The following is a 14,625-nucleotide window of genomic DNA, read 5'->3' on the forward strand; positions in this document are numbered from 1 at the left end:
CAGTGAGTTGGAGCTGGACCAAATCTTATAGGTTTGCTAGTGTAAACTCATTTCACAGGCTAGAGAGCTTACCAACTTGCTTGAAGGCACACACAATTGGTAGCAAAGATGGGATCTGAAGACTGAATCCCAATCATTTAAACCTACAGTTTACTGAAGACTTACAGTGTCAGACTCCTACAAGGTCAGACACAGTACTGAGAATTTTATATTGTATTTTCGTACAAGTTCTGGGGAGACTTTATCATTATTGCTGCTGCTGCTGCTGCTAAGTCGCTTCAGTCGTGTCTGACTCTGCGCGATCTCATAGACAGCAGCCCACCAGGCTCCACCGTCCCTGGGATTCTCCAGGCAAGAACACTGGAGTGGGTAGCCATTTCCTTCTCCAATGCATGAAAGTGAAAAGTGAAAATGAAGTCGCTCAGTCGTATCTGACCCTTAGCGACCCCATGGACTGCAGCCTACCAGGCTCCTCCGTCCACGGGAGTCTCCAGGCAAGAGTACCGGAGTGGGGTGCCATTGCCTTCTCCTTGCTATTACCACCCTAGTCTACAGATTAGGAAATCCAAATTCAGAGGAAAAATCTACTTACTCTGTTCACGTGCTTGCCTTCTCTTAATAATTAAATAGTCTTGGATTTTTGCACTTGCACGAATCTTTTCTTCTCCACGTGGAGTCAGTAAATCCTATGAGAGCGGTGATCATGTCTATTCTAACCTGGCAAAACCTAGCATCATGCAGCTTTCACATTGTTCAGTAAATAAATATGGGTAAGTTGGTTGGTGTGCATATTTGAAAGGATTTGTTCCAATCTTGACACTATATTTTAAATATAAATGGTATGAGTGATTACAACGACAACACAAATCCGTATAGTGAATGTAAAAGTGCCCTGATATCACAATGCTGGCACAGGGCAGATACTTATGAAACTGCAGTTGTCCTGTCTTGCTCTTTACAATTTACAAAGTCGCAATCTCAAAAGTCAGTTTTGGGTTCTGTCCTTTAGCTCCTCATTGGTGCCTTTGACAACTGCGGAGATCTAAGCAGGATAGGAGACGCTGGTGTAGGTGATCATTGCTGTTTCTGTCTCAGATTTGGTTTGGTTTGGTTTGGCTAATTAGGTAGGCTACCCCTGGTAGATGAGTTCTGAGTTCTCCCGGTGGCTAAGACGTGACTGTGGTTCAGCCCCACCCCTCTTTCGGGTATTTAGCGCAGGGAGCCTGAGACACTGCCCCGCACAAAGATGGCGCAGAGCCCGGGGCTGGCCCAATGGGGAGTGGCGTTGCTACCGGTTGCCTAGGTAACAGCCAATGGGCTGCGGGAATTGGTCCCAGTGTGGCTACCCGGGATGGCGGCGTCAAGTAGGGCAGGCACTGGAGGTAGCCGCGGAGAGGCAGGTGGCAAGGGCGAGCCGGGCGGAACGGAGGTCCGGGCCGCTGCAGCCCGGCGTCGGGGTGAGACGATCATCCTTGAAGCCCCGGCCCAGGTTGACTGGCAGCACGGGTGGGAGGGGGCCGGGAGAGTGTGATCGGGCAAAAGGGACTGGGGACCCCAGCCCGAAATGACAGGGGCTGGGGAGCGCGGGTCCATCCGGGGCGGTGGCACCCGCGGGGGTCCCAAAACCCGGGCTTCCGTCTCTGCTGCGGGGTCTGAGGCCGGAGGGAGCCCATGGCGCCCGGGATAGCGAGAGGGGTGGGTGGGGGCTTTGTGAAGAGCGGACGGCAGACCTGTGTGAGCGAAAGACCCCGCCCCCGTGGAAGAGCTGACCCCGGGTGGAGGGAAGGAGCTGTGCTGAAAGGCCAGGACCGGTGGGAGAAGAAATGGGGAGGTCGACGAGAAGAGTTGCCTTCTTGCGGTCTAGGGCTTTGTTTGCTCAGGGTTAGCCTGTCACACTTTGGTGGAGAGGCGTCCCGCACACACTCAGTGAGTCTTGGGAAAGGGGATGCTTAAATTAGCTGATGGTGGCATCCCTACGTCTAGCATCTCCAAACTGCTTAGGTACCAGCGGAAGTCACTCGACTATGTTAGAACCCAGCCCAGGCATTTTACTTTCTCATTGACTAGAATAGTATCCTGGCAGTCCCATCGCCCCAAGGCCTCTGGTTTTTTGTTTTGACCTTCTTTCTGGCGTCAGGATTTTCTTTCCACTTTCAGCAATCTTAACTGTCTCACAGTCTTCCTAAATAAGACCTTTATCTAATAGTGATACATTTGTTTAATTTTCCTGTGGAAGGAAGAATTGTTATAGTGAAAGAGATTTACCGACTTAAAAGAGACAATTATTTTAAGCTCACTTAAAATACTTTAAAAAGAACATTTGACTTCTTGTTCTAGGTCTCTTACAAGCCTGATCTTTGTTCATCAAAGCCTTCATTTTCTTCTTTTTGGAATTCTAAAAGCCTAAAAACTGCTTTCCTTAGAGCTTAAAGAACTTTGACAAGACTGTCATACCCTGGGGAGGGTGGCTTTAGGGGAACCATGTGACGCTTATTAATATGTGTGGGTAGTTAAAGTGGATGCCTCAAAAAATATTCTTAAACTGAAAATCTGCTTTCTTTTAGTTTTTTTTTTTTAATCCTCTGGATTTGGATATATGTTAATTACAGTGGATCCATAAATGTTTTTGACCAGTTTGATTTCTGAAATTTTATAAAAAGACAAATGAAATGGAAACAACAGTTTTCATCCCTGCCTTCTAGTTCTATTTGGAAATGTCTGGGGCAGGAGAAAATAAAGATCGTGAGGATATAGTGGATTGTGTAGACTAACAGTATGTTGGTTTATGGGGACAAAATAGTCATTTTCTTTTAGATAAATGCTTGGTTTGATCCTTTGCAACCTATCTATCAAGAGAGAAAGGGTGGGCATCTGTTAAGAAGGATGACTTATCTTGACTTTCTAGCTAGATTCCACATATGTATCTGAACCCTAAACTCCTAGGTCATCTATTCTCTTTAAAAAGATTTTTTGAATAGCTGATACAAATACTGATTTGCATCCTTTATTAAAGTATTGGTGGTTTTTGTAGTCTATATTAGCACTGGCTATACTTCATTAAACTAGATTTATCTCAATAACTATGATTACTGATAAAGTTCCTTTTTGGGTCAGTGGCTATACAGCTATTAATTAGCATGGCTAATTACAGAAGTCATAAATGAAAACCCTGACACTGTCTCAGGCAGTGACAATATCAATTATTTGGACACTTGTAGAAGTTTCTATTCGAGTGTGTTCAACCATGGCCTGAGAGGAATGGAGTGTACATCTGGTTCCTTTAATTAGCACTTCTCATTGTGTTCTTGGGAACTGACATCATTTTGACAAGCAACTATTGAAGTTTGCTCTATATCCCTAGAACAAAAAGGAATGAGAATTTGTAGTACCTGTAGACATACTACATTAAAAACAAATGGAAAAGGACAGTGGCAGGGTTAGGTTGAGAGATGATGTTTCAGTTACAATTGCTGTATAACCAATTACCCCAAAATTAGCTGCTTAAAACCTGCCATATGATGCTCACAGATCCTGTGAGTCAGGAATTTGGAGAGGGCATCATGGCAATGACCTCACTCTGTTCCATGATACTTCAGCTGAGATGCAGGTTCAGTGGCTGGGAGCTGGAATCATTCTGAAAGCTCCTTTACTCACTCCTGGTGCCTAGGCTAGGGTGGTTCAGTGATGAGGACTGCTAACTGAAAGCACCAACGCATGTGACTTTATATGTGGCCCAGCCTCTGAGCATGGTAGCCTCAGGATAATCAAACTACTTATGTGGTGTCTCAGGTCTCAGAGCTCAAGTTTACCAGTGAGCAAGATGGAAACTGCATCACCTTTTATGATCTAACCTCAGAACACATCATCACTTCCATCACCTTCTATTGGTTGGAGCAATCACAAGCCTGGCCAGATTCATAGGTGAGTTAGACACAAGTTTTTGATGGGACAGTGGCGAGGTCAAATTGTAGAAGAACGTGTAAGACAGGAAATATGGTCGCAAATATCTTCAGAAAATACAGTCCACTCTATTTGGTAATGAGAAGCTAATCTTTCATTTCTTTCACTTCTTTGAAATGTTTAGGATATATTGCCCAAAAGCTAACAGCATACCGAAACGTTTACAATTGGAGGGGCTGGCTAGTACTTGGTCCCTAGATAATCCTCAAATTTTAGAGAAGCATTATTCCCTTTCAGATTCCTTCTACTGGTGGGATGCCACTGTTTGGAAATTTCATACAAGAAAAAGTAAACATACAAGAGACTGAGCCCCTTTATCATCAGTCTGATTCCTCAATGTGCACTGCAATAACTCCTTCCAAAACTTTGAAGACAAATTAGCTGCTTCTGAACATTTAAAGGGAATGTCCTTAACATCATCTTCCTGTGGAAATAATGATTTTGTGTTTATGTATCAGAACAGTTGTTTAGTTTCAATATTTAGTAGAAGATGCAACCATTCATATTCTGATTTGTTTTGAAGGAATGAAATAGTACCATACCATTTATACCACAGCTGACAGTTTTGTTCTCGGATGTAATTATTTCTGGGAAGAGCCAATGGTAGGCTCTAGCTGTCAACATGTCTGTCTGTACTGGAAAGAGTTTTCCTCTTTAGTTTTGACGGCAAACTGCGTCTCTTCCTCTCATTAATGTTGTATTTTCCATGGAGTCATGTTGACCTCTACCCCAGGCATACTCTGCTGCTGGGTTGATTATAAGAAGCTTGTGAGCCTGAAATTAGATGCTGACCTTGTGGAACATTGATGCGACAGAGATGGCATACCAGAGGCCAGCATCACCTCACTGAGAAATAGACCCTAGAGGTATTGAGGGGCATTAAGACAAGAAACCGATCCTTGTCTTGGGATGTCTTCTACTATTTAAGGGACCCTGGATATGGAGCTCCTGAGTAACTGGAAAATTGAGAAAAATCCCTGGTGAATCTATGGGAATGACTCTGCAGTGAAGTGAAAGTCACTCAGTCGTGTCCAGCTCTTTGCTACCCCATGGGCTGTAGCCCACCAGGCTCCTCTGTCCATGGGATTCTCCAGGCAAGAATCCTGGAGTGGGTTGCCATGCCCTCCTGCAGGGGATCTTCCCAACCCAGGGATCGAAGCCGGGTCTTCTGCATCGCAGGCAGATTCTTTATGGTCTGAGCCACCCAACTTCCACAAAGCTGGCCTTCATTATAGAGGTAGAAATTAATATCCCTGTGTATTTGGTGAGAGCACAGGGCTTCTGCTCTGTTCAGGTCAGGCTGTCTTCACATCAGATCACTTATGAGCTTTTAACATCTGTATCAAAATCATTATGACATAGGCCAAACTTAGAATACCCCATAAGGCACTGATAAAGAATAGATGAGTGGCTTTAATTTACTTTTCCTCTACTCAGCACTTACCTCATTAGTCAAAATTGTTGATATTTTTCCAAAATGTTATTTGAATTTGTAAGGAAACACAAAAGATTCTGAATAGCCAAAGTAACCTTAAGAAAGACAACAAAGCTGAAAGTATCATGCTTCCTGATTTCAAACTGTACTACAAAGCTGCTGCTGCTGCTGCTGCTGCTGCTAAATCGCTTCAGTTGTGTCCGACTCTGTGCAGCCCCATAGACGGCAGCCCACCAGGCTCCCCGGTTCCTGGGATTCTCCAAGCAAGAACATTGGGTTCTTCAAGAACAAATGGGGTGCCATTTCGTTTTCCAATGCGTGAAAGTGAAGTCGCTCAGTCGTGTCTGACTCTTAGCGACTCCATGGACTGCAGCCTACCAGGCTCGTCTTGTCAGCTAGAGTGATCAAAATAATATGTACAGGCACAAAAACAGGCACACAGATATAGAATAGAGAGCAGAGAAATGAACCCACACTTATATGGGCAACTAGTCTACCACAAAAGAGGCAAGAATATACAATGGTGAAAAGATAGCCCCTTCAGTAAATTGTGTTGTGAATACTGGGCAGCTACATGCAAAGGAATCAAATTGGACTACTCTGTCATACCATGTACAAATGAACAAACCCTCAAAATGGAATAAAGACTTAAATATAAGTTGTGACACCACAAAACTCCTAGAAGAAAAGATAGGCAGCGTGCTCTTTGACATCAGTCTTAGCAATATTTTTTGGATATGTTTGCTCAGGCAAGAGAAACAAAAGCAAAAATTAACAAATGGGACTTAAACTAAAAAGCTTTTGCACAGTGAAGGAACCTATCAACAAAGTGAAAAGGCCACCTACTAAATAGGAGAAGATATTTGCAAATAATGTATTTGATAAGGGGTTAATATCCAAAATATACAAAGAACTCATAAAACTCAATTTCAGAAAAGCAGACAACCTGATTAAAAAATGAGCAGAGAACCTGAATAGATTTTTTTCCAAAGACGTACGGATGGCCAACATCACTAACCATCAGGCAAATGCAAGTCAAAACCACAGTGAGAAGACTTGCCTGGTGGTCCAGTGGTTAAGAATCTGCCTGCCAGTGCTGGGGACATGGGTTTAATCCCTGGTCCAGGAAGATTCCACATGTTGAGGGACATCTAAGCCCATGGGCCACAACTGCTGAAGCCCACACACTCTAGAGCCTGTGCTCTGCAACAAGAGAAGCCACTGCAATGAGAAGTCTGTGCAGCGCAACCAGGGGATAGCCCCAACTAGCTGCAACCAGAGAAAGCCCGTGCACAGCAATTAAGACCCAGCACTGCCATAAATAAAATTTTTAAAAATATTTTTAAAAACCCACAGTGAGCTATTACTTCACATCTGTTAGAATGACTGTTATCAAAAAGACAACAAATTATAGGTATTGGCAAGGATGTGAGAAAAGGGAAACCTTGTGTACTATTGATGGGAGTGTAAATAGGTACAGCCACTATGGAAAACAGTATGGTAGTGCCTCAAAAAATTAAAAACAGAGCTACCGTATGATCCAGTACTACCATTCCTGGGTATTTATCTGAAGAAAATGAAAACACTAATTGGAAAAGATATGCATCCCTATGTTCATTGCAGCATTGTTTACAATAGCCAAAATATGGACACAATCTAAGTGCCCATCAATAGATGAATGGGTAAAGAAGATGTGGTACATATTAATGTGTATGTATATATATGGTAGAGTACTACTCAGCCATAATAAAGAATGAAACCTTGCCATTTGTGACAATATGGATGGACCTAGAGGGTTTTATGCTAAAATGAAATAAGTCAGATAAAGACAAATGCCATGTGATTTCACTTATACATGGTATTTATAAAACAAAAATAGATGAATGAACATAACAAAACAGAAACAGCTACAGAGAATAAGCAAGATAGTTGCCAGAGGAGAGGGCATAAGAAGAAGAGAAAGAAAGAAAGAGAAATAGGGATTGTATGCTAAAAAATATATCAAATCATTCTATTTATCTCTGTTTATATTTAATTATGTTTTGAGTATCTTAACCCCTTCTTATAGAATATCCTTGAAGGTAAACATTCTTTTACCACTTGTATGAAGCTATACCTAGCCAGTCTCCAAATGTTATCGGTTGTTTTCATTTATCCTGTGACATATCTAATAATAATTCCTGCTCCCATTACCCTGGGCTTTACTTGTGGCTCAACTGCTAAAGAATCCTCCTGCAATGCGGGAGACCTGGGTTTGATACCTAGGTTGGAAAGAACCCCTGGAGAAGGGAACAGCTACCCACTCCAGTATTCTGGCCTGGAGAATTCCATGAACTGTATATAAGTTCGCAAAGAGTCAGACATGACTGAGTGACTTTCACTTTCACTTTACCCTATTATCTCCCTAGTTCAGGCCTTAGGAGCTCAAACCTGGGCATATCGGTTAGCTTTTGCTAGGTGTGTTATTACACACCATCCTCAAATTATAGTGGCTAAAACAACCACCATTTATTTAGTCTGTGATTCTGTGGGTGTGTAATTCAGGGCTGAGCTCAGGAGGGCAGCTCTTCCAGTCCTGCCTGAGCTCACCCAGGCATCTGCAGTCTGCAAGTCAGATAACCCACCCAGATCTAATGGGCAGAGAAATAAATAACCTGCCTCTTAGTGGAGGATCTGCCATGTCACGTTGCAAAGACGTGGATGGAGGAAGAGTATGTCATGTGCATTTTTACAGTTGACTAAACGATCACATCTTTTGTAGCTTTTCTGGCTGTAGGCTTTTGCTGTTCCAACCCATCCTGCTTCCTTCTGCCACGTTCATTTTCCTTAGACTCTGCTTTCATAGTTTGTGTTGTAACCCCCAGAGGTTTCTTCTTTCCCCCTACCTTATCAGCCATCAACCCTTCTGCCTAGCTTCCAAAGGTCTCATTAAGCTGGCCTGACCCTAAAAGCAGAGACATGGTACAGGGGAAAAGAGCTAGTGGCAGTCAGGGAGGCATGGGCACCATCATCGTCACTGCTCACTAAACTGGTTCTTAACCTCTTTGGGCTTGTTTTCTCCAAATGGTTCTCCCTCCAAAATGAGGGGGTTTGGATTCTTGTCAGATTTAAGATTTAGGCTGGGTGTACATAAATGAATTTACTTCCCATTACTCTGTAAATAAACCTTCAGGACCTGGCTTCTTATTTCCCACTGCACATGTCATGTTTATGTTGCTCTTGGTGCTTTCATCCCTGTGTTTTTTCAGTCTGGAATTGCCCTTTGCATTCTTCACTGCTTGTTTTTAAATTCTGCCCATCCCTTGTCTTTGTAATCTCTGCCATCCAGTTTGACATTTAATTATATCATCTCTCGTATTACTCAGTGTTTCAGTTGTTACTTTTATCAACTAGACTACAAACTCATCAAGGGACAAGACTATATTTTATGCATTGACTAAGCACATAGTAGGTATCAAGCAAATGCTTAAAGATTAATCCTAAATTTCCATCCCAGGGCTTAGAAAATTACAACTGGCTGAAACTTGTTGAGACAAGTAAGAGGATAAGACTGGGCAGAGGTGGTGATGATGGTGGTGGTGGTGGTGGTTTGGGGTGGGGATTTTTGTTAAATGTACTCATGCTTACCAGGCTGGTAGCCTTTAGAAGGTATCTATAAAATTGCTCTCCAGGCCTTTCCTCCAGCCAAGAGACACTGGTTCTCTTCTGTTGTTTCTTGCAGATTTCATCCTTTTTGTGAGCTGTCACCATGACCCTGACAAAAGGTTCCTTCACTTACTCCAGTGGAGAGGAGTATCGTGGCGAGTGGAAGGAGGGTGAGAGGACCCATGGGGGACATCCAGTGATGTACCCTTCATTTGGCTGAAGGCGAAATACATCAGGACATATAAGCAAGCTTTATGAGACTTCATTTCTGTATCCAGGATTTAATCCAAATAGTGCCTTTCCTTTTATTCAATTTTAGGATTATAAATAAAGGAATTGGAAAATGCTACTACTATGCCAACCTCCAAAAATAAGTTAAATGTTCCCACTTCTAAATTTAAAGTGTTTTAGCACTCGTTTATTGTTTATTTTTTGCCATGCCTCATGGCTTGCAGAATCTTAGTTCCCTGACCAGGGGTGGAACTTGGGCCCTCAGCAGTGAAAGCGCTGGATCCTAAGCACTGGACGACCAGGGGACCCCCACCCCCAGAACTCTTTTTCTCCTTTCGTGGCATTATTTGGGAACTGTTTTTATAACTGCTCATGTACTCAGCAGAGCAAAATGAGTGATTTTTAGTGCCTGTAAGTTAGAAAGTGTAAATTCATTGCAATGACTTGTCATTGCACTTGCAGTGATTCTAGGGAATCTTAAGAAGTTGAGGAGGGGTACTCTTTCTGCCCCCTTCTGATGCCTATGTCAGAAGCTTTCTCTATCTCCTTTATACTTTAATAAAACTTTATTACACACACACACACAAAAAAAGAAGTTGAGGAAATTAGGGCAGACACTCAAGAGAAGATGACATCCATGGCCTTGAGTTTCCTGTGACAGCTCATTATACTTGGAAGTATCTATTCATAGGCATGGCAGAATTCCTCAGAGCCTGAGACTGTACAGGAAGCAGGTTAATAATGTTCAGCTTGGAAACAGTCTGGCCACTTAAAAGTCTCATGGGTCCAATCCTAGCAAGCCAGGAACTGCCCTGAGGAGACTAGACTTTATAGTTGTGCCAGCGAAGAGCAGTTCACACCGTTTCCAGACACCTCACTTTTTTCATGGTAGATCCCTGCGGCTGATGAATTCTTGAGATTTGAGAGGAGAAATTGTGCATGTGGGATGTGACCTTACCTCCATACATCCCAGCCTTTTCTCCTGCCTCCCAAACTGCTCTCACCTTCAACGTGACATTTTCGAAGAGAGTCTTCCTGAGGCTCTGCTGGGCAGTCTCTATCCACCAAAAGAACTCCCTGGTACCCTGAAAGGCATTGCTGTTTCTCTAGTATCTTACTCTGTTCTCTGGTCAGTCCAGTGGGTAAACACAGCCCTACTGATGGGGCAAAGCTCAAACCAGTCTTGCCAGTCCGGCTGTTAGGTTTGCCCCACAGCTTCATAGTCTCAGAGGGTACTTTAATTTTTTCTTAGACTGGCAAGGTAGTTAAGTGTTGAGGGCTCCCGAGTCAGGGTGCCGACTGCATTTGCTGTCTAGCTCTGCCTCTTGGTTGCTCTATGACCTTGAGTACCTTTTTTTTTAGCTTCCCCTTGCCTTGGTTTCTGCATCTGTTAATGGGAAAAAGAGGGGTTTTCCCTGGCAATCCAGTAGTAGAGACTCTGCACTTCCATTGCAGGGGATTTGGGTTTGATCCCTGGTCAGGGAGCTAAGATCCCATATGCTGCATGGTGTGGCAAAAAAAAAAAAAAGTGGAAATAATATTGTTATTTATTTTTAATTCAGTTCAGTTCAGTTCAGTCGCTCAGTCGTGTCCGACTCTTTGCGACCCCATGAATCGCAGCACGCCAGGCCTCCCTGTCCATCACCAACTCCCGGAGTTCACTCAGACTCACGTCCATCGAGTCAGTGATGCCATCCAGCCATCTCATCCTTTGTCGTCCCCTTCTCCTCCTGCCCCCAATCCCTCCCAGCATCAGAGTCTTTTCCAATGAGTCAACTCTTATAAATAAAAATAAATAGTATTTAAGTATTAAGTATTAAATACTATTATATTAAATAATATTTAAGAAATAGTATTGTGCCTACCTCCTAAAGTTGTTGTAGTGATCAAATTAGATGATAAATACAAAGTGTTTGAAAGAGTCCCTGGCATATAGTGAAGGCCCTGTAAACATTAGCTATTGTGATTTTTGTTTAAAAAAAATTGTTTTTTAGCTATTGTGATTTTTAAGTGCTGTCTTACCTTCATACTTAGATCTGCTCCAAATCTGATGGCTGTTGCTGGCCAAAATCTTGGCTTTCTCTGCCCACCCAATCCAAATAAAAAAATGTGGAGACAGAGTTTGGAGAAAATAGAAAGGTGGCTTTAATTCTCGGCAGGCAGAGAGGGAAATACAGTAGGCTCATGCCTCAAGAACTGTGCGCCCTCTGCTTCATAAGGAGTCTATGGGCTTATATAAGATGAGTGCTTGCAGTCAGGGGTCTGTGATGAGGAGCGAAGGTGTAAGAATCTTGTATTCTTCCTCTTGCATGGTTTCAAAACCAGTCACAGGCTGGTGTCAGTATCCCAGTAATTCAGTCTGGCAGTCCTGTGGCCCTGCCCCTTCTTTCTGATATGTAAAAAGAGAAAAACTACACGAGGTGGTTTGCAGAGAGAGTGCTATAAAGGTAAGCACCAGACACAGGATGTAAGTAGCAGAGTCAAGGGCTTCCCAGGTGCTGCTAATGATAAAGAACCTGCCTGCCAATGCAGGAGACGTGAGAGACGTGGGTTCAGTCCTCTGGAGGAGGGCATGGCCACCCACTCCAGTATTCTTGCCTGGAGAATCCCATGGACAGAGGAGCCTGGCGGGCTGTGGTCCATAGGGTCACAAAGAGTTGGACACGACTGAGGTGACTTAGCCCACACGCATGCAAAGGGTAATAGGTGCAAAATGTAGCTCACGCAGAGTTAGGGGGCAGAAAAGCAATTTCAGTTACAGACTACAGATTAGGAAAAGTTAAAGTAAAAACTGGGAATGTCCAGACCTGTTCACTGTTCTCTTTATCTTCTTTGATCTCAGGAAAGGGAAAGAAAAACTCACTGCTCTTTTTCCCTTTTCACCGCAACAATCCTTGGAGCCAAGTTATTACTCTGGGCAATGGTTCTCTGCCCTGCTAATGTCACTGTCTTCTTTCCTTTGTTGGGGGGTGATGCAAGGCAAAGGATGTTAGACAGTGACAGAGGGCCCTGAAGCTGCCCCATCCCAACCTGACACCCGTCTTCTCTTTGCTCAGGCCGCAGACATGGTTTTGGTCAACTGATGTTTGCAGATGGTGGCACCTACCTGGGCCATTTTGAGAATGGGCTCTTTAATGGCTTCGGGGTGCTGACCTTCTCAGATGGCTCAAGGTGGGTACCTGGTCATTCTTTTCCCAGCCTTAGACTAAGGAAGGGAAGCTCTGATCTAAAAATGATAGCGAGAAACACCTGGTCAAATCTGAGCTTGTCCCTGACTCTCTGAAAACAGGCAAAGAGTAGCATTCATTCTTTTATTGGTTACTTTATAAATACATCTAAAATTTGAGACGGCAAGGAGGTCAGTGACCTCTCAGCCCACCACTGTGCTCTTTGGTTGTTTCCTTGAGATTAGAGCCTCATATCATTTGGGCTCTCTGACTCCTCTCTGCTGGGTGAGATGGGTGAGTGGGGTTGGGGGAGCTCTGGAAGAGTGGAATCAGCTTTGCTCCTTAGCGTTAATAAACCACATGTTTGGTGTTGGTAGCTGCCTGACTCAGTTATCCTAAAGGCTCACATCTCACGTTTCCCCAGGTATGAGGGGGAGTTTGCCCAGGGCAAGTTCAACGGCGTCGGAGTCTTCATTCGACATGACAACATGACCTTTGAGGGAGAATTTAAAAACGGCAGAGTGGATGGTTTAGGTAAGTTGCCAACCAGCAGGACAGGTGACTGAGGCGAGTAAATGGGTGGCAGCACACCTTTGCAGCTTTAATCCTTCTGTGGACACCCAGCAATACAGAGTGCTGGGTCCATGGACTGAGCACCCAAGAGCTGCAAATTTTCTCTCCCTCAGCTTCAACGTAGCAAGCTGGCCTCCGAGCCACAAATGCCATTGTCACACCCTTATTTTCTCTGTCCCCGTCAAAGGCCTGCTGACTTTCCCTGATGGTTCTCATGGAATACCCCGCAATGAAGGTCTGTTCGAGAACAACAAGCTTTTGCGGCGTGAGAAGTGCTCGGCGGTGGTCCAGCGGGCCCAGAGCGCCTCCAAGTCAGCCCGGAGCCTCACTGCCTGACGGGGGCTGTGCCTGGCTGACAGCAATGCCCACCACCCGTTCAGGGTGGACAAATGAACCCAACGTGAGAGGAGACGAAAATGACCATGGAGCAGAAGCCCCGGGAGGGGCCGGTCACCTGCAAGGCAGGGCTTTGGTCACAGGTCTGAGGCTAGGGCCACTGCAGCAGTGGTCACCCAGCATGTCCTTCCCTTCTCTTACTCGTTGGTACTTCTGTCCCTAACACCATAGATCACCCGGTGCAGACCGGCTGCTGCCTTTCTACTTCATTTTCTGCCAAGTGATGCAGAATATTTTCCTTCTGCCTCTATTTGGTTCAGATGATCCCAGCCCCAGATGAGGGCCAAGTGCTCAGTGCTCTGTGAGAAATGAAGGAAACAGTAGGGGTGGCCTTGACAGTATAGCAGTCCCGTGAAAGTCAAGACCAGAGCTTCTCTGTGTGTTGTCCTGCATTCCCGGTTGGCACCATGGCCCCAGGCCTTCCGCTTTGTCCGACCAGCCTGGTCCTGTGTCTGCTTGTTGCCCCTGTGAAGGGTTCAGTGAAGTGCTGTTTTCCTCTCCCTTGACTTTACAAGCTGTCTTCCTACCCTGAGTTCCAGCAGGTAATCTGTGCCCCTCTCTCCTTCCTTAGACATGGGAAAGGATCCTTTTAGTCAGAAAGAAACTGATGTAAATAATCATCTTATAGCTTGTAATTATTACTTACTCCAGGTCAAGGGCAGACATCTCTGGGTCACATCAGGCCTTGTCATGGAGTGAACTGAATCCTCAAGGACGGCTTGGGCTGACACAGCTCATTCTCAGTGGACCAGTAGGTCAGACCCACCTCAACCCTTTGGGGTTCAGGTAGAATTTGACCCATCTTGGGAAGGCAATGAACTCAAAGAGCATTTGGTTCACTGTGACTCTTCCACCAAGAGCTTTGGCCATCAGGCCTAGGGATCAGATCTGGATTGATTGCACTCCTGCACAATTCATCACAGAGGCCTCCACTTACCCTGGGATCCCAAGACGCCCCACCTGATCCCCAGCCCCTTATCCTCACACTGAATGTCTCCTCAACAGCAGACTGTGGTGGAAGTGATAGTTGTGTGCCTCTATTTATTCTCTGTGTTATACTGTGGAAACAAGTGCTTATGAGGAATAAAGAAATCGCCAGAACTACCTATACTTGGTTTTCCTGACTCTCTTGCTCTACATCTGTATAGATATTGGCTCATTTGCTGTTTCTAAAAGTTAGTCATAGATGAGGGTTGGAAACTGAGGGTTGCACACTTT

The 14,625-nt window shown here is 44.5% G+C and overlaps 1 protein-coding gene across 2 annotated transcripts; it reads left to right on the top strand.

Annotated features, from left to right (window-relative positions):
- The first annotated feature begins 1,330 nt into the window (after nucleotides 1-1,330).
- MORN4 (MORN repeat containing 4) lies at nucleotides 1,331-14,495 on the top strand. 2 transcript variants are annotated; one of them, XM_014479937.2, is made up of 6 exons: nucleotides 1,331-1,457; nucleotides 3,790-3,921; nucleotides 9,117-9,210; nucleotides 12,328-12,442; nucleotides 12,863-12,972; nucleotides 13,199-14,495. In XM_014479937.2, exons 3-6 carry the CDS (start codon nucleotides 9,144-9,146, stop codon nucleotides 13,345-13,347), a joined length of 441 nt encoding a protein of 146 aa, XP_014335423.1. In that variant the 5' UTR covers nucleotides 1,331-1,457; nucleotides 3,790-3,921; nucleotides 9,117-9,143; the 3' UTR covers nucleotides 13,348-14,495. The 2 variants fall into 2 exon arrangements, with proteins under 2 accessions (XP_014335423.1, XP_005901232.1); XM_005901170.3 differs by having other exon boundaries at nucleotides 1,354-1,489.
- Nucleotides 14,496-14,625: the final 130 nt, after the last annotated feature.

The sequence above is a fragment of the Bos mutus genome, chromosome 26, assembly GCF_027580195.1.
Source record: "Bos mutus isolate GX-2022 chromosome 26, NWIPB_WYAK_1.1, whole genome shotgun sequence".
Classification (NCBI taxonomy): Eukaryota; Metazoa; Chordata; class Mammalia; order Artiodactyla; family Bovidae; genus Bos; species Bos mutus.